Consider the following 27767-nt stretch of genomic DNA (forward strand, 5'->3'; position numbering starts at 1 on the left):
AACTGTTCTTAACCTGAAGCACTTTAGCTAATGGGGCCTCCTGCTGCTGCCGCGCCGCTGGAACATGATTTCTGTTCTCATCCTGAAGCAAAGTTCTTAACCTGAGGCAATATTTCTGGGTTAGCGGAGTCTGTAACCTGAAGCGTATGTAACCAGAGGTACCACTGTACTGCATAGGTTCCATGATATAAGCAGCCCCAGAATCATGAAACAAAAGGTCAATAGACACCAAATGTTTCCTTCATGTATGCGTAAGGATCCTGGCTATGCTTTCGGAATAGGTTTGATCCCATAGCACAGAACTGAGTTGCCTTGCTGATCTTGTTTTAGAAGGTTGTTTTTTTTAAAAAAAAACCTCCCAGTGGTGTGAGTTGGACTGATTTTTGCTGAGACACTCTCAAGATACTCTCCAAAGTGCAATTACCATCATTCCTCCTCTGCTCCTAGAAGATGCAATAGATTTGCAGCTTAATTTCTTCCTCCCACTACACAGGAACCATAGGAGAGCACACTGAAAGGTAGGCAGCCTCACATATAAGTCTTCATTGGCAGTCTTTCAAGTCTGCTAAATGTAAGGATGAAGGGTTGTAATTCAAATTCAAAAACACTCAAGCCAGGAGACCTGAATACATTCTTCTAGCTTGTGTCTACACCAGTCAAGGAATAGAGACAACAAAAGCATGTATAACTGACACTGCACTAAGCAGAGGCTCCTCTAATCAACACCTTTAGAATGCTTGTGCTATTTGCTGTCCAGCTTTGCAGAGGTCTTACCTGCTAAGCATGGTAGAGATCAGATAAAATAGTTTCTGACAAAACCTTCTAGCAGTCAGCCTGGGCAGCTGATTTTCTGCAGGGAGCACAACACTCCAGAACAGAACTGTAGCAGGTCTGGTACAATCCAGTGCGAAGGTGAAATGAAAATGCATCTAATGAGCCCAGCGGTGTGCTTTTATACAGCTTTGAGATAGTAAGGACGAAGGAACTTTTTGAAAGAATTGCTGCCTCTAAATACAGGAAACCATGTACCTACAATGGGTGAAGAACCCTTTTCAACCTGGGGTTCACAGAGCCAGAGGAAGGGGGTGGGGCAATGGATGTGACCCTTACCTGTGTAGACTATGCTCCACCCATGCAAAACATCAGGAGATCGTGAAGGCAGGAAATAAGTTTCAACACAGTTGCAGGATACTTGAGGAAGACCCAAGGGTTGCACAGAGAACGAAGGGGCCTGAGGTTTCCCCAACCGTTCACCATGCAGGTGCAGGCTGTATCTTAGCAAGTGCACTTCACAGGCCTGCTCCAGTCCTTCTCCACTGCCAGTGACCCTGGGACTTTGCAAACCACAGTGTGACACAGAGCTCCTTGGTGAACCCAATGGCCTCCACACACCAGGGAAACCTGAAGGATGCTTGCCCTCCTACTGGAGTCACTGCTGTTGCGAAGACATGCTAAGAGGTGTTGCATTTATAAACATTTGGAAGTTTATTTAAAAAACATCACAACCATTAACATTGTTACAGATTTTAAGTTTCCTTCCTCCTGGGTCTTCCACACAGATTTACTGAGCATGCTCACAACAATGGTTTTCTTATGGGTTTTAGTTTAAACAACCATTTTTTAAAAGGAAAAAGTAAGAGAGAGAGAAAAAGAATAACTCAGCACACTACCATTTAACTTTGTTTTAATGTTTCTCCACAAATGGTGAAAAATACTAAGTACAGACGAGGAATCATCATAATGTTGTGGTCAACATTATAAATATGGAATTATAAATTTAAAACATTTTCTGGTTTAAAAAATAAATCTGGTAGTAAATGCAGTCCTGCAAGGGAGAGGGGGTGGCTCGCCACTAGTAAGGCCGGTCTCTGCGGTCTTGACGATGTTCTCCCCTAGCAAAGGAAAGAGAGGAGAGGGGGTGGGGGTCAGACTCACAACCACATACCCAAAGGCTATTGCATCCCAGGAAGAGGAGGTTTCAAATAAGAGCCCGTGGCTGCTACTAACAGCCTCCTCCTCCAGTTTTTGCAGCCCAGACCTCTTCCCTCCCCTTTGTCAAGGCCACTCACTTCCCCCTCCCCAAGCCTTACTTGTCCATCTTTCCTGGTCCTCCACGCCTGCCGCCTCTGCCTCCCATTTGCTCCATAAGAGGTCCAGGTGGGCCCCCAGGTCCTCCTCGCCGACCTCCTCCGAAGCCCCCTCGATCCATGCCCCGGCCTCCTCGGAATCCGCCTCTGTCTCCACCTCGGCCCCCTCGGAACATCCCTCCGGGGCCGCCGCGATCCATCAGGCCCCCTCGACCTCCTCTCATGCCACCGGGGCCGCCCCTGCCACGATCACCACCTAGTGCAGAAAGACAGCACCACTCAATCGAGCAAAGGGTCGCTGGGAAGGTGGCAACACTAGACAGACAGCTGGAGACTTGCCTCGGAAGCGCAGGCAGCAGGACCCAGACATGCCGAGGCCCACAAAAGTGACCAAACGATGGCACGTGTCTGTGCTGCATAGGTGTGAATGTGTGTGCTACCACCTTAGGGAGTCCCTACTGCTTTAAAATATGGCACCTGTTCTTACAACATGTGACAGCAGCCAGCAGCAGCAGCCACAAGAAAAGCTGCAAGCAAAATACCATACCACAAATGCCCACTTCCCGTATCGTTCTCACCCTTTCTGCAAGTCCCCGCAAGGAAGGATATCCTCATTTTAATGTGGTTCCTCATAACCTGCCCTAACAGCTGATCATTCCTACTGGAAGTAACTCCAGGAAGAGGGTCAATACAAGAAAAGACCCAGATCGGTGTTTCCCAAAACTGGGTCTCCAGCTGTCTTTGGACTACAACTACCATCATCCCTAGCTAGCAAGGCCAGTGGTCACAGCTGATGGGAACTGTAGTCTGAAAAAACAGCTGAAGACCCAAGTTTGGGAAACACTGGCCTAGATTCACACACCAACCACAGAGGAAGACTGAGCTGCTTCTCCTAATGCAACTTAATGTCGGGCTTTAAAACTGGCTGGCGATTCTTAAACTGAAGTTACTGCTCATGGGCTGTGTACAAGTTAGCAGAGAAAAAACAGCTTTGGGGTCAATACACTTTAAGGTTCCAACACAGAGCTCGGCATGCAGCCCTCCTCCCACCTGTAGTCAGCTTCCAAGTCAGGCTTGAAGCCTGGTGGAAGCATGTGAGAAGGTAGGCTGTGATGACAAAAAAAGGAGAATCAGTTTGCGTAACTCAGCGCGAGAGTGTAGGAAAACATCCATAAGCATCTCCATTGAGACAGAGTAAACAGAGCAGAGAGCAGCTAGGCCACTTCGCACCAGATTCTATAGATCAGGGGTGGGTATGGTGTGGATGTTGCAGGACTCCAATTCTCATCAGTCTCAGCCAGTGGGACCTAGTCAGAATTGATGGTAATTGCAGTTTGGAGGGCTACAAATGATGTTTCAAACAGCCACTTCTAAGGGCAGGCAGGTGCCGTTTGTTTTCAAGATCAGCACATAAGGACAACAGTGCCTACAGGGGAATTAAAGTTGCAACTCAAACACATCCGTAGAGGAGCACCAATCAAGACGACACCATTTGCCCCTGCTCAATTACTGACTCAATGCAACATGGCACCATACCTTTCCTGAAACTGCCCAGGGCCTGCCATTTGGAGTTGCATGGCATTGGGCAAAGTCCCCTCCCCAACTTCCTCATCCTCCAAGCTTGAAACTCGTCCCCATTAAGCCAACTGATGAATCAAATCAACAGCTTCTCTTCATGGCTACTCCGTAAAGTGCTAGGGGTGCAAATTGTGATGGATGGCTCCCCATAGCCAAGAGGCCCTCCATAATTTTGTGATTAAATTTAACAGAAAGTGATGCTTTCCTGCTTGTTGTTTCAGTGTAGTGTTTCAAAATGTTCTCTCTCATATATATATGGACCACTTTGAGCAGGGGCAAAAAGAGACGCATACAACTGATTTCAACAGACAAGCTATTGTATGCCCCCACGTCCAGCACCTGCCAGCCTCATTACCCATTTTGTCCAGCTTGGGAAGGTGAGTGAAACTGAAGCCATGCAAAAGAGATTGGTGATGGGAGTCAGGGGAAGGGGAGAGTGTGCCTGATTTAAACAACCCTTAACATTCCCTCCCCCCATCTCCACATGCAGCTTGCACATACATGGCTCTGAGCATTGAACACATGTGCTCTCCTGGGTAGACTACGACTGCTGCAGGATATGGGAGAGGAATATTACCAGTATAAAAAATTAACTTGTCCCCACCAGCAAGTAGCTCAAGAACTTGGTTGCAATGGGCTACCAACATTGCACCACACTCCCCTCTGCATGGCCAAGCCAGAAACCACGTGCCTGGCTTTTGGCCTGGCCAGCCCCCCCCCATGAGCCATAGGTGCAACCCCTGGAGACTCTTGGGCTCCTCCCCCCCCCATTTTGGGCACACCACTCCCCATCAGCCACCCCGCTCCCAGAGATCGTGTCGAGTGATCCCTGCCCAAGGTCCCATGAAAAGCTGGAGCCGGGTCTGATCAGAGCAGCTCCTCCACCAAATGTGGCGCCACCCCACCTCCAGCGTAAACCTTGGCAAGGTCAATGCGTCCACAGTCAGTGCTTCCAAGAACCAACAGTGGCCATTTTATGGCGACTGTGAATGGCGCAGCGTCACCTCCCCATTTCACTCTGCTGGAAGTGTATACACAAACGAAGGAAAAATATACCACCTGTACAGTTCCCTTACCACTATTTGTCCCGTATATGAGCCCTCTAAGTGGCAGCGGTTTTCCAAGCAAGAATCCAGGACCTTGTGAACATCACATAAGCAGAGGTCAGTGTCACATATTCCGACTCCCACCCCAGCTCGTGGACAAGAGGAACATACCTGGAGGTGGGAAAGGTGGAGGGAGGAAGCCTTCCGGTTTAGGAGCCTTGCACTGGTTGCATTCTGTTCTCCAGGCAAAATTCTGGTTTCCACACCCCCTGGAAAAGGACCAGTGTTTAGTGAGAGATGCCAAGTGCATTTCTTGGCTGAACATGAAAACACAACCAAGGCTGGGGAACTGGGGCAGGGGAGAGCCAGCTGACCACAATTTCATTCACAGCTGGGTGGGGAGCACAAGGAAAGCCTCTACCCAGAGGCAAATTCATTTGGACCATCTTTTAAGGATGCTTTCCCGTGAATAACTAAGGAAAGGCAAGTCAGTGGAAACAGGCTGCCTAGCCTTTTGGGCCACACAACTGATCGGGCCGAGCAGGAACACATGCTTACAAGGAACCTAGCAATATTCTAGGTGAGCTGGTAAGTGAATTACTGAGGTGGTGGCTGGTACCCAACAAAAGGGCCTTGGAACTATGTCCACACCCAAAATATTACCCTAAATGAATTGCATAACTGCATCCTGGGGTAACTACCATGCAGGAGTCCACCAGGGCAGCCCAGCCAAGATCTATATTGACTCTCATATGCACAGAACAGCCAAGATCTATGTTGACTCTCATATGCACAGAACAGCCAAGATCTATGTTGACTCTCATATGCACAGAAACTTGGTGAGAGCAGAGAATGAAACACAGCGACTTACGGGTTGGGGCACTGCCAGTCTCCTGCTCTGTGCTGGACATTTCCTCCACCAGAAGGGTTTCCTCTCGATCCTCGTGGTCCTCTTGGGGCAAAACCGCCACCCCTGTCGCCACCTCGGCCTCCCATGCGGCCCATGGGACCACCAGGACCGCCTGGGCCCCCAGGACCTGGGCCTGCAAGAAGACACTTGGTGAGTTCATGAGCACACCACAGAGCCCTTGGGGGCTAACAGCGCTGGCCAGCATTAGCCAAAGATTACCTCCACGGAGTGGGGGAGGCATGCCACGTGGCTCACGTGGGGGCATCCCTCCACGCATGCTGTTCAGTGGCAGCTTCTTCCGGGTGAGAGAGACTTTGAGCTTGCTGCCCTGGAAGTCTTTGCCTGAAACACACAAAGCAGAGGTCTCTCTGTGAACAAGAGCTTCACTGCTGCAGAGAATAACCCACCTACAACTGGGCAAGTGGATCTAAGTCACACTGCCAAGGCCTTTGGAAGGAAGTTACAAACTTTGCTGCTTCCATAACTGAGGCTAAAGTAAAGAGAGGAGTATGCAACACTCAACCGCTCCTCCAGCTTCTGAAATTTCAGTAGGCATTGTTCACACACTAGTCCCACTGCCCCAGCCATGCTGCACTCCTGTGGAAATAATGGGACACACCCCAGTATACACCACTTGCAATCAAACTTGATGTAATAAGGCACACTGCATTTGTTTTAACTACATATACATTAGGTTGACATTTTCTAACCTTTTGAGCTACTGAGCATCTAATATATCAGTGCAGAGCTTTCCAAACTGTGTGTCGAGACACATTTGTGTTGGCTGAAGTGTAGGTGTGTTGCGCAAATGCTCCCTACACTTCTCTTGGGGCTAGAAAGGGGTTAGTTTAACCTCTGGTTTGCTAGTAAAACTGAATTATTGTATCACGAAATGATGCATGCCTAAAAAGTGTGTCACCAACATGAAAAGTTTGGAAAGCTCTGTGTTAGTGTTTAAAGCCCCAAATAACCAAGGCCCCAAATATCTGAAAGACCACCTTCTTCCCTACTCAGTGGTAGCCCCAAAGTTGTGTAACTCCTTTCCCTCAGAGGTGCCTCTGGTACCTTCATTATATGGCAAATGCTCAAGATGCAACTCTTTACCCTGGCTTTTGACACTTGAGATGTGTATTTTTAGGACCCACCTTTCTGTAATTTTAAGCTTTTAATATTGATCAATATTGTGTTATAATATTAATATTGTGCTTTAATAGTTGTAACCCACCCTGGGACCTTAAGATGAAGGACGGGTAATAAATTGCAGCAGCTGCAGCAGTAACGGTAATATACTAACTCACTCACCATCAAGCCATTCTACAGCTGCTTTGGCAGTCGGTGGGTCATCATAGCACACAGTAGCATCTCCTTTTGCCTTCCCTGTGTCCTTGTCAAGGTAGATTGTTATCATGGGTTGTCCAGTTCTTTTGTTCATCTAAGGGGCGATGAGAGAAGACAATCATGCTCTGGACAGGAGTAAATTCCAAGGCTAGACCACCCCACCCCAAAGTACTATTCAGTAAGATGCTTCAAAGAATATGCTAGAAAGGAAAACGTTATGTGACTAATCAACATCGAATTTCACTAAAAATAAATAAATCCCACACTGGGCTTAGGTGGTCATGCCACACATTTATTTATATTAATTAATTAATTAATTAATTAATCTTATTAGTCACTTGTCACCTAAAGGTATTCAAGTAACTTACAGCAAAGAAAAATATGCAATAAAAAATACCATAACGGGAAATAATACATTAATATTTCATATAACCTAACATTTATGGAAACCCCGCCCCCAAAAGAACACACCACCCGTATAAATAATAGTGAACAATATTAACAATATTGAAATGATAAACAAGGCAATACTTTGACCCACTAATTAGCAATTAAGCAAAACCTCAAACCACGCCTCCCTAGTCCAAAAATCATTCAGATCAAACCAACAATTTCCCCCCTTTAACTTCCCCACCCAGAACTCTGGTGTCAAGGCCAGCTGTTACTATCGGTGGTTAGTGTGTCCAGTGTCTTCCAGGGATGGTCTGGAATCTCTCCTCTCCTTTCGGGGGGAGGAGAATAGAAGGTATTCTTGGGACAATGAAAGACACATGGGAAAACTTAAAAAGCCAAATCGCAAGGGGGATTTGTATCGCCTCCCCCACAACTCCATCAAGTGGCAGGACAGGCTGCACCTTACAAATCGTGCTACTTACCTTGACAATGCCACACTGTTTGAAGAAGTCTGTCAGATCCTCTAGGGTCACACTGTCAGTCAACCCCTGGACATACACTGAACTGTTGTCAGCATCATCATCTAGGTCTATGGGTGGGCCTGAGGAGAGAGAAAAATGTGTCACCAAGTACAGGCCACCCCAACAGCTACTGGAAGCAAACATGGCCTCATTCCTCCCTCTGACAGGTTTACTACCCATTTTCCCCAAGGGCAGGAGGTCAGAGGATCCAAGTGAGGAGAGGCATCAGAGGCAACCACAAATAACAGTTGGCTACCAAGACCGGCCAATACTTCTGGACTTCCAGTCTCAAAGAATGCCATTTAATTGAGCTTCAGCCAGTTTAAAAATGCAGACTCAATAAAACACAGAAAAGGCATGACCAGCTCCAGGACTGTGTAGGGCGGCCCTCAGCAAAAGGACGCACCCTTAATAACTACTGTCCACAATGAAGGCAAAACTAGCAAGGGGCTGATCAGTTTTCCTGAAGCCCCGAGAACTGTCTGACTCTGTCAATCTCCAACATTAAGATGAACAAGCAGCATTTTACTTTAAGCGAGAGAAATTGCATTCTGCTGAGGGTGACTAATGACATGGGACCCATTCCACAGATTTAAACAATTATCTGAAATTACCTAAATCGAGATCTGGCCCTTCATCCATGTGTCCTGCCGTCCAGGAAAGAGAAATCATAGAAGAGATTGTTAGTGCACGCCTTGCAAGCTACGCTACTGACACACACACAACTACCTATTTACAACCGCCATTTGATGGCATGTGTTAAAACTCAAATTGACCGCACTGCAAAAAAACTTGCAATGCACACCCTTTATGCATTTGCTGCCGAGATCAGCTTGCTATTTTAGCAGCTTTCTAAACCATCACCTGGTATTACACTTGGTTAAAGGGGGCTTTCTTGGGCCAATCAGTGCTTGTTTACCACCAGTTACTTTATTTTTTAAAAAACCAAAGCCGCTTAAAATGATTTCCTTCCCCAAATTAAAGGAGTAGTTCCTCTCATCATCACCCTTTGTTTACCCTTCGTTCTGTAACCGTAGGTTAAAACCTTATAGACCCCTAGGCATTGCCGGCAGTACCCATTAAAAGTCTTGTTGCATATGGAATTTTAACGACTTATGAAACTAACAAATATTATGGGCTTTTTTATTTTCTGGTTCCATTTTTTTTAAAACACTATCCCATTGTAATGCTCAAAAACTTACCACCAGGCTTATTGAAGCCACCTCGCTCTCCAGCGCTGCTGGGGGGATAAACGAAGAAATGAAGGCCTTTCCCTTTAAAAAGCCAGTACCGCTCGGAGCCTCTGGGGCTCACTGGGAAGAAGGGCACTGGCTAAACATATCCAAACAATGCATCTGTCTGTCTGTCTTTCTTTCTCTCTCTCTCATCTCGTCACTAGGCCTTTCTTCAGGGCAGCTTGTTCAAATCTCCTTTACACACACGCAACCTTTGCTTGCCTGAGTTTGGATGCCCCACGGTGGCAGGTGGACCCTTTTTCACGGCTAATGGTATTAACAATGCAATACTTGGCCCCCGAGAAGGAAAAATGGAACTTTTTCCATTTATTTATTGGCTTATCAAAACACACAAAGATTTTATGTCCACTGGTCAACTCCCTCCTAATTTTGCATACATAAAACTGCACCCTCAGCCTCCTGCGAGTGAGGCCAGCAAGCCAAGCTCCTGGGCGGAGGACCTTTAACATTAACAGTTGAGGGGGGAAAGGAGAAAAAGAAGATACAGCAATCCCTAGAACACAGTTCAGATGACAAGTCACTAAAGCCATACATTCAGGTCACTACTGGATTTAACAGTCTCTGTGGAAGGAGAACTTACAGAATATACCAGGGTACAAAGGCCTAAGGGTGCAGCTTTGTGGATACAATGCAACACAACACAACAAATCAGTGCTTTAGCTTTTAACATTTGGGGGGGGGGCGGATGGAGAGAAGCCACAAAACATAATTTATGGGCAAAAATGTGCCCAATTAATAAAGTGCCACTAAAAATGGCTTTTGGGGTGCATGTGGAAGAATCATTTGGATGGAAGTAAGAAAGGAGGGAGAAGGACCACTAACTGTTAGCAAGTATTGCACCTTTAACCCATAAAAGATTTAATATACACAATTCCAAGCTGTTGCATGCAGCTTTGTCTCTTTTCCCAAAGTATATATACCATATATGTAATGTTTCCCTTTTTTAACACATGTTTTTACACTTTAATTTTACACAATTCTAAAGTTATTACACCTCCCCTCTCGTTTCAATACCAAACATGAAGTACTATATGCAGTTACCAAAGTTACAGAAGGTTTCCATTTATACAATGAACACATTTGGTTAAAAATATTCTATGTATATTTTTTCCTCTCCATATGGACACCGTGTCTAGTCCCACTTTTCATTATGCTGCCGGCTGAGTACTGAGTACGGGTACTTTTTAAGTATTGAAGTGTATACAAGGCTCTCACTTTGTAACCTGTAGCATATAAATGCGACAAAGCATGTTAAAAAGTTTCCATGTTTAACAGCCAGTGAAAATATAAAAAAATATTGAGGCAATGAAAGAGGGCACGTTAAGAACATTGGGCTCCTTACCTGCAGGACAGACACTGAAATGCATCACCACACCATGGAAGGGGACATAGTTCCCCTACCCTGGCCCTTGGTGGCCAAGTAAGTGTTTCATAGGGCCACCCTGGGAATGGGGTCTGCCTAAGGCCTATAGCAGTTACATTCCCTCCCACTCCCCCAATGCTAAGGCCACTACACATGAGCTTTTGATTATGGGTGCGAAATTGCCCTACTTTTTAGGGAGGTCTTTAGAAAAGAAAAAAGATGTGGTGATAGCAATTTCAAGTGTCTGCGTCTACTTTAAAACACATCTAGGAACACCTAACAGATGAAATCTTTATAATAGAACTAAGGAGCCCTTTTCCAGTCAAGCCAATTTGAAAGGGTTACTCTTCAATGTTAAAATGGCTTGGTCATTAACTGAACAGCTTTTGAAGCAATAAAAGCAGTTGGACTTCAATAAAGATTTCAAACCATCTGGATTCATTTTAGTAAAGCTATGCAGAGTGTCTCTTTTGCCAGTCAAGACTGTTACGTGCAGTGGGACTGGAAGGCAACTGATCTGTCAACTGGACCCCATGACATCTTTTTCTGCCCTCCCATCCTCCTAGTCCAAATTTGTGACCATTTTGGTTTTGGGGGTAGCACTCTGCATAGCTCTATATACACATGGGTAGAACACACACAAGGACACCCTTCATTACTGAGCCTCTCAGTTGACCACCATCTCTTCCACCTTAGATAAACCAGTAATGGAAAACAAGTACTGACTAAACAGGCTTCCCAAACCAGAATCCACCATCAGTTAAAATGGCTGAACTGGTTCGGAACACCTGAAAGCTCCAGCATGGAGCTGCGTCCAGAATTGTAAGCGATTTTTAATTATTATGATTATTATTATTATTGCACCATGTAGGGTCTCTCCTCAAATTCCAAACCAACCTGAACACACGCGACAGCTACGCTAGAGAGCTCTGGGCTTCAAAGAGCATCTTGACACAGCCTATTCAGCTTTGACACGAGCTCAGAGAGCTACTGCCAAGAGAACACACAGCTAGGGCAAGAAAATGCTTTACAAGAGCTGCAGACACCATGGTACATACCTGTGATATCAAACACCAGCAAGGAGGAATGAATGACATGCAGACCTCTCAGAAGGGGTGTGTGTGTGTTCAACCCAACAGTTCTTAAACCCACAGAGAGTTTCATCTCTGTTCATTGTGGAAGGGAGCTGAAAGTTTCACAATTTGAACACCCAGCACTCTCTTGCCTCCAACCCTCAATTAACTGCAGGTAAAATGTATCCTGCCCCTAGTCCCCATTAAGAAAATGTTTCCATGAATTAATTAGTCGTATATATTACTCGCTGTTAATTAGATTATCTCCATGGAAAAGTGGTTTGCATCGACATCTTTCAGCCCTTCTTTCCATTGCACACCCTATGGGGTAAAACCAAATTAGGTGAGAGGAAGAAAAGGTTTGCTCTTACCCCATTCCGCCGCGGCCTCCTCCTCCCCGCCCACCTCTGCTCACGCCTGCACGGTCAAATCCCCCTCTTCCCCTGCCCCGGCTATCAGGGCCGCTCAAGCTTCGGCTTTCTCCTGGGCCCGAAAAGCCTCCCGAGTCCTGGCCGTACACCCCCATGCTGCTGGGGTGGTCTTGACGGAATGAACCTAAGGAATAGTCAACATGGCAATTTTAGCAAAGTGGCAAACAGCATTCATTTCCTTCCTCTAGAACGTTAACATGCAGTGACCCTCAATGGTGAATTGAAGCATTCATTAAGGTAGTCACAGGTATGCAAAATATCAGCTGGAAAATACTTGACCCCCCCCCCAAAAAAGCTGGCTTTTACACTTTACTTTACTCTTTCCACCCCAACAGGTCCAACCAGCAAAGCACACAGAGGCATCTTTTCTACCTGCTTCATGGGGGCAGATTTTTCACATATTCTGGCAGAAATCCAACCATATGTTATATATTATTTGTAAGGTACCCCAAAAAGGCTTGATCTGTTTTTAGCAAGAATAAATCTAAATTGACAACAAAACATTGACCAAACTAGTGAAAAGAAATATGATAGAAAACTGTGTGACCAACACTGTACTGTAATATGTTGCTTTATATTGTTTCAATATAACATAAAATGAAAGCATTGAAAAATATTAAAACAGAAGAAAAAGGAATCTGGGGAAACTGTGCCCCTGCAGATGTTCATCAGCTCTCATCACCCCCAGCAAAGATGGCCATCAGTGGGGCTGATGGGACAACAACACTTGGAGAGCCAATGGCTCCCCAGCAGTGCATTTTTTAAAAAAGGGGCAAATATGAAAGACAGGCTAGCTGAAAAGCAGAAACACAGCACAGATTTTGAGGTTGTTGAATTATTATTTTTTTTAACATCTGAAAGCTTTCCAACGCCACTCTTAAATCAGAACACCTTGATTCAAAAGTCCCGATTGCCATCTTGGGGTTGATAAGATTTAACTGAACACACACACTCCGCCCCCTATTAACACTCACTTGGTTGCCCGTAGCTGCTGCTCTGCTGACTGTACTGGCTGGGGGTCTGGCTATAGGATCCAGTCGGAGGTGGGTAGCTGGTGGGGGGCTGCTGCCCGTAGCTACTTTGTTGCCCATAGGTGCTCTGTTGTCCATAGCTGCCCTGCTGACCATAGCTACTCTGCTGAGAGTAAGTGCTCTGATCGTAACTACTGGGCTGCGAAGAAGAATAGCTGAAAAGATATGTCAAAGGACAGGAAACGGCACTTAGTAAAACAGTCTATTTCCACCCATACAAGTGCAAAAGCCTAAGCAAACATGCATAATTTGCCCATGCCCAGGCTGATCTATAACTACAGAAAACCAGACCAGAACACACCACTGGCCGCAATAAAATTGACAAAGCTGTGACCAACCCCCCTCAAAACCCTAATACCTGCACATTTGCAGACTAGAATGATGCATACTATTAGTACTTTGCCACCAGGTTGCAACAATGTGGGAAATCAACCAGGGGTCAGCAACCTTTTTCAGCCATGGGCCAGTCCACCGTCCCTCAGACCATGTGGTGGGCCGGACTATATTTTTTTTTGGGGGGGGGGGGGATGAACGAATTCCTATGCCCCACAAATAACCCAGAGATTCATTTTAAATAAAAGCACACATTCTACTCATGTAAAAATATGCTGATTCCCAGACCGTCCGTGAGGGGGGATTGAGAAGGTGATTGGGCCGCATCCGGCCCCCAGGACTTAGGTTGCCTACTCCTGATCAAAACACTACTACAGTGGTACCTCAGGTTAAGTACTTAATTCGTTCTGGAGGTCCGTACTTAACCTGAAACTGTTCTTAACCTGAAGCACCACTTTAGCTAATGGGGCCTCCCGCTGCTGCAGCGCCGCCGTAGCATGATTTCTGTTCTCATCCTGAAGCAAAGTTCTTAACCTGAAGCACTATTTCTGGGTTAGCGGAGTCTGTAACCCGAAACGTATGCAAACTGAAGCAAATGTAACCCGAGGTACCACTGTAGTCTATTGTGTTTTTGCTGTGGCCACAGATACAGCCCCACTATTGTTTTTCTCTGATGCCCATATCTGCTGGAGACTGCTTGTCTTTTGCCATGGTAAATGGCAGTACAACTAACCAGATGGCTGGCGGGGAAAAGGCAACAAAGAGAACCAGACCAAGTTGCACTGATCACTGTAGTGCTGCTATGACTGGACGGTCTGCCTAATGCTTTCAATGTCACTCTGAGGAGCAGGTCACCAAGGTAAATCATTATCCATGATATGCCAATAGATATTAAGAATCATAACTGTTGCTCCTCTGCATTCCAAGGTGATGTAAGTCACAAAAAGGAGCTGACGTTTCTAACCATCCTCTAAAGTAGGGGAGGAGAATTTTCCACCCAAGAACCACATTCCCTCACAGACAACCTTTTGTGGGGGCTGCCTACCAGTGGTGGGCGGGGCCAGAGGCAAAGGTAGAGTCACTCTGCACCATAGGCACACAAAAGTCAGAAGCTTCCACACATGCATACATTCCTCCATCTATGCAAACAAGAGCATTAATCATGGTTTAAGGGAATACACGGCTCAAGGATGCAAAATGCACTCAAGGAGGGTGCAGGGCAGGTGAGGGGTACAGTCTGAGGAGCTGCAATCAGCACCTGAGCCTGAAGTCCCCCCCCCAAATCACCACACAAAACATCATCCAGACAGATAGCATATACATAACAGATAATATATACTGAGAATTCCAGTAAACTCACCTGGTGGGAGGATAGGATGGAGGTGCAGTAACCGGCTGCATTGGGTAACTGCCAGGGACCTGGTAGCTGTAGTTACTCTGTCCATATCCTAGACTGGGCTGGCTGTAGCCTGATGTACTTGACTGAGGCTGGGTAGTCTCTGCAGGCTTTGTGCCATCCTGGGCTCTAAAAATTAAATCCATCCGTGAGGATAAATCTTTTAGAAGCCCCTGCCTGCCTTTCATGTCAGGCACTGGCAACCTTTATGTACTGCCTCTGCATGTTAACACTTAACTGCCGGTGGAAATTACAACTCAGATTACTCAGGCATTTTGCCTTCAGGATTGTCTTAAACCCTAGGCTAAGATCTGAGTTTTGGTAACAAATATAAAAACAATTTTAATTTTATTTATATCCCCCTCCCCTTCATCACACAGGGCAGGTCACCATTTTAAATGCACTAAACTTATAAAAATTATTATCGATGTATGATTCAAACATTTAGTACAATCCACCCACTGACTTCCACAGAAGCCACAATGGTGCTTCATTAACAGAGGGGAAAGAATCCTACTCTGAGTGCTATTTAAATGTCTTGCCAATCAAAGCACCAACAGCAAAGTACACCAGATGTGTTTTAAGGCGATAGTGCCTGAGTACGTTTTGTCTTTTTATCCAGAGTGAAAGAAGAATACATGGCTATTATTCCACATGGTGCTTCACAGAAAGAACTTCATGTGAGTTCTGTTTCATTCAAGCATTACGTGGAGAGGAGGGGAATGTGCCTACAAACCACAGAATTATCAAAGCCGCAGGGCAGAAGCCAGACAAGAGGATGGTGTTCTCAAATAGAGTTCTTTCCCTGACCCCAAAGTACAAGAATGTATATGTTAATGCATCACATTTTATTTGTATGTTACCTTGCAGGTGCAGTTGTTGCTGGCTGCTGCCCATAGGTGGGGTAGGCAGGCTGGGTGCCATAAGCAGATGGGGCAGCATAAGAAGCCTGGGTGGTGGTAACTGTGGCGGTGGTTGTATCATAAGCAGCAGTGCCGTAACCTTGGACAGGCTGGCTATAAGCCTGGGGAGCAGTTGGGGCGGTATAGCCTGCAACAAAAAGAAACCTTATTGAGAAGCTTACACACTTGTGCTTACTTGTGCTCACTTTTGATTACTGTGTCTAAGCATTTATACTAAGGACCCTAGTGAAATGTTCTATGAAGTCAAGGAAACCTGTAAACAAAAATGCTTTGTGGGAGGGTAGTGCCTCATCCTCATTAAAAATACCGACAGAGAAGGGGGTAAAGTAATGATTTTTTTTTATTATCAGCTTAAAGAGAGCTACTTTCAGGAAAAAAACCAAATATCCAGAAGCCATCTCTAAATCCAAAATATAGTTAAAAGACTAAAGGAAATGTCAAAGCACTAGGATGATTCCGATAAAACTAGAGCCCTTGCACTTCACGGGAGAAATAACGCAAAAGGAAACCATCACAAGCCACTGTCAGTGTACAAAGATTGAAGCTTTCACATATTTCAACCATTCCATGACACAAGATGGTTCCCAGAATTACAGATTGGACAGCTACTCTTGGTTAGCCATTATAACTATAAATTTAAATCTATCAGCTAAGTGGGGGAATGGCAGACTGACTGGATTTTTCAGCCTCATTTCAAATGTAAATCAGAGAGTATACTTAGAGCTCTTGAAAATTTCCACATTTGTACAGGTGGATAATAGTTTTGAGAACTAATTCTCAAATGTTACTGTGATACTTGAAGCAGAACCATTATCTAATATGATGTGCTACTATCACTTCCGAATCACTTCCGATTTGGGCCACTCTTTTGAACCCTCCATATAAACAACAAAACCAACCAAATCAAGGAGAAAGATTTAGAATAGCTCCCATTTCTGATAAGCTGTCTTAAGACATGCAGGGAGCTGGGGCGGGATTAAAAAAATACAGCCACTTTACACATACTGCTGCAATCACTGTGGCCTGAAAGTGAAGGAGTTTGACAGCAGCCAAATCACATGCCCATATGTGGTCATAATGCACAAGGTTCTCTGACAAAATAATATAATGCTACAAGGCTCTATTCTCCTTCTCTGCTGCTTTGAAAAGACAGCAGTACTAGATAACCATCATGGTGACACTCCCTCCACAGTGACTATTGTAATGATTCTAACATTCAGCCTTTAGAAGCATATTTCAAGCAACTGGCACCGAACTGTACTGAAAGGTACTGTCTCAAAACTCTTATGAAGCATTCTTCAAAAGCTCCTGGTGAAGTGGAACACAAAAGAACCAAAAAACGAACTGGCAAAACATGGGTAAGGATTGTAAACAGAGTAGCTAGCTTTGTGCAATCAATAACAATTTTTTGCAGCTTTCAGAATGGCTTTCAGAATTAACTGCAAATTATAAAGAAAAGGTAAAATATTTACTCCATATGCAGATCTCTTAGTAAATTTGAATTCATGACTAGTCATGTGATAAATCTTTTAAACATATATGGAGCAGTCTTTTTACCCACAATGTAGGAACACTGATGTCCATTTTCAGTAAACTGAAGCCTTAAATTGTTGTTGGAAAATGTTTTTTTGGGAAACTGAATTATGCAATAATTGTTCTCACTGAACCCCAACTTTATTTACTTTAAGAACACAGGCATACGCTATAAATTTGGCATATGAAACAGTAGCACTGTTCGTTATTCATTAAATTTTGAAGTGTATTTTCTTTATTTAAACATTTACTTTATTAGAAATACAGTTAGACATGAAGGAACAAGTGGCTGCATCCTAAGCATATTGTTGTTAAGTTTGGGGGACGGCCAGACTCTCTGTAATCTTTAGATTATGTGAAGAGCTTGAATTTGAACAAACTCAAATTCATGAAGCAAGCTAAGTTTGGTTAATTAAAACTAAGCCAAGTGCTGTTGCATTCAGTTTAGGATGCCCAAGCAGCTTCACACAGTTAACCAGGGATAACATGACAGTGTAGATGGCCTATATCAAAGAAGAATCCTTGGGCCTGGGCAGACAGAGGTTCCCAAGGGTGTTTGTGTGTCAGGAGAAAGTGTCTTTGGCAGGAGACTTAGGCCTTTACAAGGTATGCTGGGAAGAAGAAGGGACAGAACCATCTTGGCAGGCTCAGAGAGATGCCTTGGATCGACACTGAACTGCTGTGGGGAACAAGCCCCTCTTGAGATGACCATGCTATAAGATCTGGACTCCCTCCATCTAAATTCAGGTGTAAATACATGAATAAATTGTATTTCTTAAAGCTATGACAGCCTCTGCCATGCCTTGCTTCTCAAAGAAACACAGACCCTGAGTGAGTGGCTGGAACTTTGAATCTAGCCATAGTTTGGCAGAGATTGGAAGTGGTGCCCAACTTTTGTAACAATATATTTAACAATATGGAATTAAAAAGTTAGAGGAACAATCGACATGGGGGGGGGGAGGAGTGGTCCTGTACTACTTCAGCTTAGAAATGGTATCCAGGATCTGGCGAACAAAACCACAAGTTTCATCAAGGAGTCCTAGGGCTCATGCTTTCTAGCAGTTGCTTCTAATGCTTAGAAACAACTGAGGATGTACTTTCATATTCAGTTTGAGAGATGAAACAGGATATGCTGTCCCAAGGGGGGAAATCAGAAATCCCACTGGGCACTGCTTAAACCCTTGGGGAAGCCTGAAGGGAGCTCCTTGGACCCTGTCCAATATATGAACCTAAAAAATAATCATGCAGACCCAACATTTGTAATGAAAAAGCTAATGACACTAAAATTCCTGTGGGACAATTAAGGTGTAAAAAAAGTTGGACCAACCACAACATATTGCAGTGCAGCAATGTGCTGCTACTCAGAATTTTAGTCACTACATTATTCTGCTTTATCCCCAGTTAGGCTGTGATCCATGCTCACTGACCATACTCATTATTCATGTGGCTGGTTTAGGGTTCTCTCCTCTCAACTTTGTTTCCTTTCTTACAATATTTGTCTTCCCCAAGACTGCTAGAATCCCATCCCCCTTGTGCATCTGAATATTCACGACCTATACAATAGTCACAGAGGAAAGGAGTGGTATGTTCTAATACTGATGCACTTCATCTTTGTGTAACCAGTGGCGTATTTAACAGACAAACCTAGCTATTCCCAGCATTAATATAGTTCCACCCACCCCCAATTCCCCCCCCCCGCTTGGGTCTCTGAACAAAGCTTTTTTCAAATGTTTCCATTTCCTTCCAGGGTCTTCAAATCTATCTGTAAACTCAGAACTAGATTAAACAACTGACTCCTCCATTGTTACGCTACCAACCTAATCATTAAAAACAGAGCTGGGCCAGTAAATTGCTGATTTGAGAAAAGTAAAGCAATTCTTCCCACTGTGTATTTGATATACCTGCATAAGCATTCAGTCATCTTGGCATGCAAGGAAGAATTAGATCCTCTTCCTGCTATGCCTGAGAGAATTTAGAGAGCCTACTTTATATATCAGGTATCTACTTTGCATGCTCAAATGCAGTGCCTCCAGGCAACACCTTTCCTCCATCCCTACCTCTTACTTGGGCAAATGTAGAACTGCAAGAAGTACTGAACTGTTTGGGCAACATATAGGTCTCATAAATATATGCCAAATTGGAAACATTCTAAAACATGTACATCATTAACTACACAGTTATTTTTACTGGCTAAATGTACAACCCAAAACAGTTTCAACCCAATAACATTTTGTTATTTAAAACCTCTATCGGCCAACGCAGTAGTTATTTAGTTTTAAGCACAAGGAAAAAACATGCTACTTAAAACTGTAGCCAGGATGCTGTTTGGGGTGTTTTTGCATGCACTTTAAATTCAGACCATAGATCAAGTGGTTGCTGTACAACCTTCAAAAGGTAGGTCTATTTTTCAGACATCAAAATAAAGCATCAGGATGAACAGAACTTCAGTTTTAACACAGTTTAGCACAAGCAAAATAATTTACAGAGCATTTATGACAACACTGAGGTAAATGTCTGAAAGAGGAACCAATAACATGGAACATGCAGAGATGGTGGCTGCAACAGCTGAATGTGTCTAATCATGCTGTTCACCCTTTAGGACACCGGGAAGACAGCTGAGTTTGGTTAGCTTGAATCATCTTTGTTCATAGCTGTCATTTTAATACATAAGCTTTATACATACAACACAGTAGTCAAAAAGAGCTTATGAATGGCACCCTTTCTACAGCAGATATGCTGCTGCAAAGTAAAATGAGCAGCAAACACTGAATGGGCCTGTGCCAACCATATTGCAAGTTTTGCTGCTAGAATAAAACCACCTAAAGGGTTAACACCATAAATTTAGACCAAATGAACAGCATTTCCCATGCAAAATTGAGCAGGATATTCAAACCTGTACTGGTCCCTTCTACTGTGGAAAGCACAAGACAAGAAGTAGAGGGCAGACTATCAGAACAGGCAATCAGTCTTGTGAACTACTCATCCTTGAGCAATAGAAAGGTTTAAGAGAGTCTTAGTACTGTCACAAAAGGTAGAGTGCCTCATTCCCCAAGTATGTTAGCATCTTGCTAGCAGCATTCTTCAGCAATGCCTCAAACTCCATGTGAACCAGTACCCAAAGTGATCCATAATATCAAAGTACAATTTGCTTTACAAAAAGTTCCCACCCTCACATTAATTTAAAGTCTCCAAAGCACAATGAAAAAATAAGGAGAGACTAGGTGGGAATAGACATAGGCACTTACCAGTTGGAGGCTGCCCATAAGAACTTGCATATGCGGTTTGCCCATAAGTAGCAGTTGTCTGAGGCTGGGTATAGCTGGCATCCGTGGGTTGCCCATAGGTTCCATAGCTTTGTTGCCCATAGGCCTGCTACAAAGAGGGAAATGGCTTATTTTAACTTTTGGGCTCTACACAAGAGATTTTAACAATTTGATTTGGACAGAAAAAGTCTGTAATCATATGCAACAGAAATGAGACGGGTGAAACCCCACGTCCTATATCAAATATTTTCCTGCTCAGGCAAAGCAGATTCACAAACCCACAAGGAGCCAAGGGAAAGTGGGGACAGGTGTATAGTAGAATTGTCAGTTAACAGCTAGTATTATTGGCCATCCCATGAGTCTAATTCATCCTGTTTTGTCATCTATGCTGTGTACTGACCAGCACCCAAGCAACATGACATAAGAAGAGCTAGCTGAAGGACAACAAAAGTTCATTGAGACACCTCTAGCACCTAGCTAGAAGTTAACAAAATTAAAGGCCTTGAGGCCATCAACTGCTGCTTCTCAGTCCCTTTACATAAGAGGGTTATAATAAAAAAATTCCTTCCTGTAGCACCTTAAAGACCAACTGAAGAAGTGTGCATGCACACAAAAGCTTATACCAAGAACTAACTTAGTTGGTCTTTAAGGTGCTACAGGAAGGAATTTTTTTATTTTGACTATGGCAGACCAACACGGCTACCTATCTGTAATAAGAGGGTTATATTATTCTCTCTTGTTTTCAGGATATGACACAGCCCCTTTTAAAATTTCATGTCTGTGCTAAGTCCCTTAATACTTTAATCTTGCATGGCAACTAGCATGTTGCAATTAAGTCGGGTCTGGCAGCCATCACACAGCAGCCCAGTGTTTTGTTTCCATGGCTCAACACGATGGGGGCTGCCCTTATAGGCTGTCACCTCCCACAGGGCTTTGCTGCATTTGTCTTCCAAGGGCTGTGTATACAGACAGGCAGGAGCAAAATGCATTAACACGGGAGCAAGAGCAGCAAACAGCCAGCTTTCCACTGCTTGCGCCCAAGGCTATGGCTACTCACTGAATGAGTGCACACCCTGAATGAATACTTGCAGTAATAGAAATATACTTTCTAGCAGCTAGTTTTAAAAGCCCAACAGAAAATATGGGAGTAGATGCAATGCCATTTAGCAACATTTTTTTTGCAAAAAGGTTGGGGTTTCATTTGCATTTAGAGGGGAAGTGGCTTCTTGGTTCTTTATTACCTGGGTGGTCTGCGCATATCCTTGAGCTGGCTGAGCAGCATATGCAGTGTAGCTGAAGGGAGGGAAAGAAAGAAAGAAAGCTGAAGTTGGAGAATACAATGACTAATGAAGGCAATGCCTTCATGTATAACCTTCAAAACAGCAGTACTAAAACAGTTTGTTATTAAAACTCTGCAATGTCCTTAAAACATAAAATACATTATAGGAATTCTAAACCAAGTCTTCTTTCAAGAATAGACTATATTTATCTTCAAAGAAACTTAACTTACCCCTGCTGGGCTGCTGCTTGGCTGTAGGTACTATAATCTGCAGGTGGTAAGGAGACATAAAATCAAGCATAAGAGGAGATGGGTGGGGGAGGAATCACTCAACACCTCTCAACATAAGCTCAGAATCTAAGGATACACCCACCCCCTTATGTTTGTCATATTAAAAACTCCCCTGAGATGCATCAGCTTGTGATTTCCTTTCACCAAGAGAAGCTGGACCAATTAAAAGCAACACTATTGCAGACACAAACACAAGTACTGTAGCTGTTGTTACCGTGTGGTTTCCCAATGGAAGTCTGAAATCTGTTGTGTATTAAAATCCAAGATTGGCACCACTTCTACAGCTTTTTCAACCTAACCCTTCCCCACCTCAAAATCATCTATGACCTCAAATTCCATTTTGGAAGTTACAATTTCTTAGTCCTACTCAATGTGAAGAGACAATGCCTTTGCTTATTTACAGCCAAACGTCACTTAATATTCTCAACTCCAATAGGCAAAGAGTCTACTTTCATTTATTTATTATTTTGCTGCCAAGCCAGGTTGTCAACATTGAGATTATTCAAATTGACCAAGCTTTTCCTGAAATTTGTCCTAAGATCTTTCTCCAACACAAGCAGCAATTTTTACTATACACAGTGTTGAAAAAGGAAGCAAGGCAAAGCATACTATATCTTGCTATGTATTCCTACTGATATAGTAAATGAACACTTCTGACCTTTCTAACGTGCACAAAGTCTAAAGTTGTATTACTATAGGAAAGTAAGAGAATTTGCAAAACTCTTCACTCAACAACAAAGGAAAGGTCTATGAGAAGATCCATTTTGTACCTTTTAATTTAACTGCATATCAATTAACACAATTCAAGTCTATAACTGTTTTTTCCTCTAGCCAAACCTTTATTCCCTGTCTTGTAATTCAAACTGCACAAATATTACGATTAAGGATTGTGACACACCATTTTAAAAACTAATATTTGCAGAAGAGCTTTAGTGACATAAGTTATAAAATTTATTTTGTACTTAGTTAAAATGGGACCAAGAAGGCCCAATCCAATGGGAGCAGGGACCACAGACTTTCTTAAAATAGCTCTCAGAACTAGGAAGAGGGAGAATTGCATGATCACACTTGAATGAAATTCAAAATAAAGAAAACCTAAAAGCTGCAACCTTCTGTCCTGTCCATAACTGACTTAAGAGTTCATCAATTCAGCTATGCACAATGAGTTCTACTTCAAAAGCCACGATGTAACTCTGTCACTTATGAAAATGAGGAACTCTGTGGGCAGTTACTGACCTTCAGGCAGGAGCTTACTATTCCAATCATACTCCCAGCAGACTGAGATTTCAAAGTAGTCACAACTATGATTTGTAAAAATTATGCAAAATAGCATAATTTGATAAAACTGAAGCCTACTCTTCATCATTACACAAGGGAACAGAACAGCAAACATTACTTAAGAATGCCACGTAGGGCATTCATAAACCCATAGCACTTATCCTCAGGAACCAAGAAGAGTACACGGTTTGTGCCACAAATTAAGAGAATATGGCTTCCAGTAGGAATGAAAAAAACATTTCAACGTGTTAGAACAGCTGGTTTTCATGTTGAAAAATTGAAAAAGCTTTTGATACACATCCAATTTCAGTGGCACCGTGGATGTGTAAGCTACCTATTCCACCAAACTGCACTATTTAAAAAGCTTGTTTTTTACAGTAAGTCATCTTTATTAAATAAATCATTGCACTATTGAACTAATGAAGACTGGGGATTCTGTTTGGACATACTCCCAAATCAAGCACCACCATACACACCTGTAAGTTTAAAATACAATCTGCATTGTGCTTTACCCATTACAATTACCATTCTGCAATCTATCTCCTAAAAGCATTTACACAGCTGCAATCATGGCACAAATTTTACAATTACTACTTAAATGACTGATGCAGCAGTCACATGCCAGAAGGCACAATTTCCAACTACCCTAGTCAAGAATGGTGTGTAATTTTCTAATGTGCTAACAATAGATCTGTTGTATGAGTTAATAGGGCATCATTATTGGGCAAAGTCCCACTGAACTCAAGACTTTGCAGTAAACATATTTAGGATGAGACACTAATTGTCCTAGCTCTTGCCAGGTTGTTCCACTTTTAAGATTAAGTGGCTGCACTGGCAGAGGAAGAGGAGTGCGGGGGTAGTGCCCCCCCCCACTGCATGATCCCAGCAGGGTGCCATCAAGGCTGCCCCCCTCCCCCTCCCTGCCGGAGCATGAACCCCCACCACTGAGTGGCTGATTTCACAATTACATATAACTGTCTTTAATGGCCAGACCCTAAATGGGACAACACTAAGCCACCTGGAATATGCACATACAAATGCACAAAACTATTCAAGGCTTAAAAAGCAAAAAGTCTACTCTTTCACTGCACTACTCTACGTATTTTTTAAATTTATATCCCACCATTCCTCCCAAAGGATCCCTAAAGTAACCAGCACTTGTTAATGGATAATTATTATATTAGATGACCATGAAATAGCAACAGACTTGATCAAATCTGTTAAATAAGGTAGGCCAATATTTGGAAAGCCAAGGGTGCCATATTTCCAGTTCAACACACTTTGGGTACAAATGATGCCACACAAAGAATGTAAACAGCAGCAGAATTGGAAGGCCCAGTAGTACTGCAAAGTCTCCTTCCAATACTCTCCCCTCCCCTTGGATCCTCCTGTTTGACCTCTAGCTCTCCTCACTCATACCCAGAGAGAGAGCACCTTGCCTAAACTAGTCCTTTTAAGTTTTGCATATTTTACATCTGCAGCAATGGGAGGTGAGGTTTTGTTTTAAAGTATTAATGGCATTAAAGTTTATTTTAAAACAAAAAACCCAAAATTCTACTAGAGCAGGGAACAGCAATGAGGTTTTCTAGATTGTATGTAGTGGGGGAATGAGTACAGTGGTACCTTGGTTTACGAACTTAATCCGTTCCTGAAGTCCATTCTTAAACCGAATCCGTTCTTAAACCGAGGTGCGCTTTCCCTAATGAGGCCTCCCGCCGCTGGTGCCCTTCCACCGTTCAGATTCCGTTCTTAGACTGAGGTAAAGTTCCCAAACTGGGACACTACTTCTGGTTTTGCGGAGTTCGTAAATCGAATTGTTTGTAAACAGGGCTGTTCTTAAACCGAGGTACCACTGTACTAAGATGAGAAGCTGGTGATTGCTTTTCTTTTTTTCTTCTTGTTCTGGTGCTGCTACTGTTGTTGTAGCAAAAAATTTATTTCTGTACTTTCATCAGAGTACACAACATCTCCCACAGATATAACTTATCCCCCATCTGCTTTATAGTCAAAACATGTGAGACTAACAAAATCATAGTAAGACAAACTAACAGTAAACACATATTTTCCCATCTCTCCTGTTGGTTTTTTTGTATTTTATGCGGTTTAACATAGCTTAAATGTTAAAATGTTACTTGCACCTTATTTTAATATTCAACACAGACCAAAAAAAGAAAAATGAGCATCACCAAAGAAATTTCACTACCTCAAGCCAAATTCTCCATATACCATAAGCCTGCAACTTACTTTGGGGTTAGGATCCAGGGATCATGCCGAAAGCCAAAATAATATATAGTCAAAACACATTGTATTCAATGGCGAGAGGGATTGCTAAACTCATTTTCCTGGAACCCCACCAGCTTACTTTAAAGCTGAAAGCACACAAGATAAATTTGTTTAAGTTGCAGGCTGTTGCTGAATGTTCTATCAAAAGAAAGGAATTCTTCTTTCCTGGATCAGTCTTTGCACCAGAATCAGTTGGTAATCTCTCATGATATTTTTTTGTCCCTGTGGTTTTCAGAGACTGATCTATATAGGCATTTCATTGCTTCTCTGGATCAGTTTTGTTGCAAAAAAATTATTCTAACAGAATGGAAGCCTACTTCGGTACAGACTGCAATGAAAAATGCATCCTCAGTTGATTTTACTGTAAGCTGCTTTTAAGGACACCACCCTGACAAAAAGTGTATACATTGTAATGCATTATTTATGTTTTGTGTGCATAACACTACACTTTTCGACCAGGACTACATACAATTCTTTAAACTATTTATAGGTAGCTGATTTGATTTACGAATCCCATTGATTTCATTTTGGGAGATGGAGGCAAAAAGCACGTGTTCAACTTTCCCCCTGGAATCCACAGGCCATGTGGCTAAATCTTATGCATCTTCCCTCAGAAGGAAATCCAATGGAATTATTCCCCAAACATAAAAACTGTCGGCAGCATTTTAATGTGCTTAATTCTGTCTTTAATAAGCCCAAAATGCTATCTTTGGAGAAAAGAGGCCTGCTTCCCCAGCCCCGTTCATGCACATGTTGGTGGGTATATGCATGCATGCATCCTTATGCATTAACGAAACACATGCAGTCCACATACAGCAATTTCTAGCAGGGCAGCTGTGTTGGATCTGCTGTGTAACACCCATCACAAATCTTGTGATACCTTAAGACTAATGAAGTTATTTTATTTGTGGAATATAGCCCACCTTCATCAGAAGCATACATAGGAAAAAGAAATTGAGATCAAAGAGTGGTGAAAAGGCACGGGGCAGAAACGTTTGCAATAAATACTTTGCCCTCCTTCCCCATTATCTGAAAAGCAGGGTGCAGCAGTGAAAAGGAATTCCTAATAATAATCAGAGCAGCTTAGTGATAATACCGCATCTCTTGTATTCTTTTCTTTTCAATTCTCTCTGTGCGCCAGACATTTTTATCATCATTGTTAATTTATAATTATTACAGTAAACAACGTCATCACTGTTCTTGTGAAAGAGGCCAGGAGCATCATGCCACTTGGGGGGGGGGTGCAGCACCCCTCTTCTCTCTCCCCCTCGGTTGAAGAGCAGAGTAAAAGAAAAGACGAGAATTTGTCGATTTGTAATTTAATGGGATGACATAAAGAAAGGGTCTTGAGGCTGAGTAATTAGTTTCTAAATAAAATTAACTGTTTGCCCTCAAGGCCCTCCCTACCTCACGCGGCTCCCTTCTTTCCATTCGTTAATTTACAAATTGAATCAAGTTAATTATTTAGCGGGGTAAGGCGGGCGCCCGCGGGGGGGGCTCTTGCAACCCGTCGATTTGCAAAATAATTTCTTTTTTTTAAAAAAAAATGTAATTGAGGGGGAAAAGAGGAGAGGAAGCGTGCATTGAGGCTTGCACCGGGGGCAACACCAGCAGCCACTTCCTCCCACCCCCACCCCTTCTTTTCCTCCCTCCCTCCCATGAGGTTAAACGAGGCCTGGCGCTACCAAGAAGAAGGCGCGCGGGGGGGACAGCCCCTCCCTCTTCCTACTGACCCCCCCAGCCAATCACGAAGTCGCACGCACTTCCCGCCGCCGCCCCTCCCCCACTTAACGGCCGCCCGGCAACCATTCCCCTCCCCCCCCCCACAGAGAATGAGAACTTTCCACAAAAGGCCGCGTCTTCCCGGCCTCCCGCCCCCTTCTAATTCCCCCCCCTCACGGAGGGATCCCCTTTCTTCTTCCCTCCCCGCTCCCAAGGTCTCTCCCGCCGCCCCCGGTTAAGATTAGGCCTCGCCCGGCTCTCCTCACCCGTCGACGCCATTTTCTTTCTCTCTCTTTCTTCCTCCTCCTCCTCCTCCGCCGCCTCCTCCCTCACTAACGTCCTCCCGGTCTTTCTGCCGCCGCGCACTGCGCAGGCGCGAGGTTTTCCACTCGGGTCGGCACCACTGTACGATGTTAAAGCGGGGGGGGTGGAGCGGGAA

The 27767-nt window shown here is 43.7% G+C and overlaps 1 protein-coding gene across 8 annotated transcripts; it reads right to left on the reverse strand.

Moving 5' to 3' along the window:
- Positions 1-1461: 1461 nt before the first annotated feature.
- EWSR1 (EWS RNA binding protein 1) lies at positions 1462-27717 on the reverse strand. 8 transcript variants are annotated; one of them, XM_082203172.1, is made up of 19 exons: positions 27595-27717; positions 21986-22022; positions 21717-21768; positions 20458-20584; positions 20106-20123; positions 15620-15806; positions 14721-14885; positions 12971-13182; positions 11937-12120; positions 9076-9113; positions 8488-8520; positions 7835-7953; positions 6924-7053; positions 5841-5963; positions 5583-5754; positions 4883-4980; positions 4742-4804; positions 2091-2343; positions 1462-1892 (listed from the first exon to the last, which is right to left on the reverse strand). In XM_082203172.1, the coding sequence occupies exons 1-19, from the start codon at positions 27605-27607 to the stop codon at positions 1853-1855; spliced, it is 2064 nt and encodes a 687-aa protein (XP_082059298.1). In that variant the 5' UTR covers positions 27608-27717; the 3' UTR covers positions 1462-1852. The 8 variants fall into 8 exon arrangements, with proteins under 8 accessions (XP_082059298.1, XP_082059299.1, XP_082059304.1 ...); XM_082203173.1 differs by having other exon boundaries at positions 9076-9110; positions 27595-27716; XM_082203178.1 differs by lacking the exon at positions 4742-4804 and having other exon boundaries at positions 9076-9110; positions 27595-27713.
- Between the last annotated feature and the right edge of the window lie 50 nt (positions 27718-27767).

This window comes from Podarcis vaucheri, assembly GCF_965113315.1.
Source record: "Podarcis vaucheri genome assembly, chromosome: 16".
NCBI classification, from domain to species: Eukaryota; Metazoa; Chordata; class Lepidosauria; order Squamata; family Lacertidae; genus Podarcis; species Podarcis vaucheri.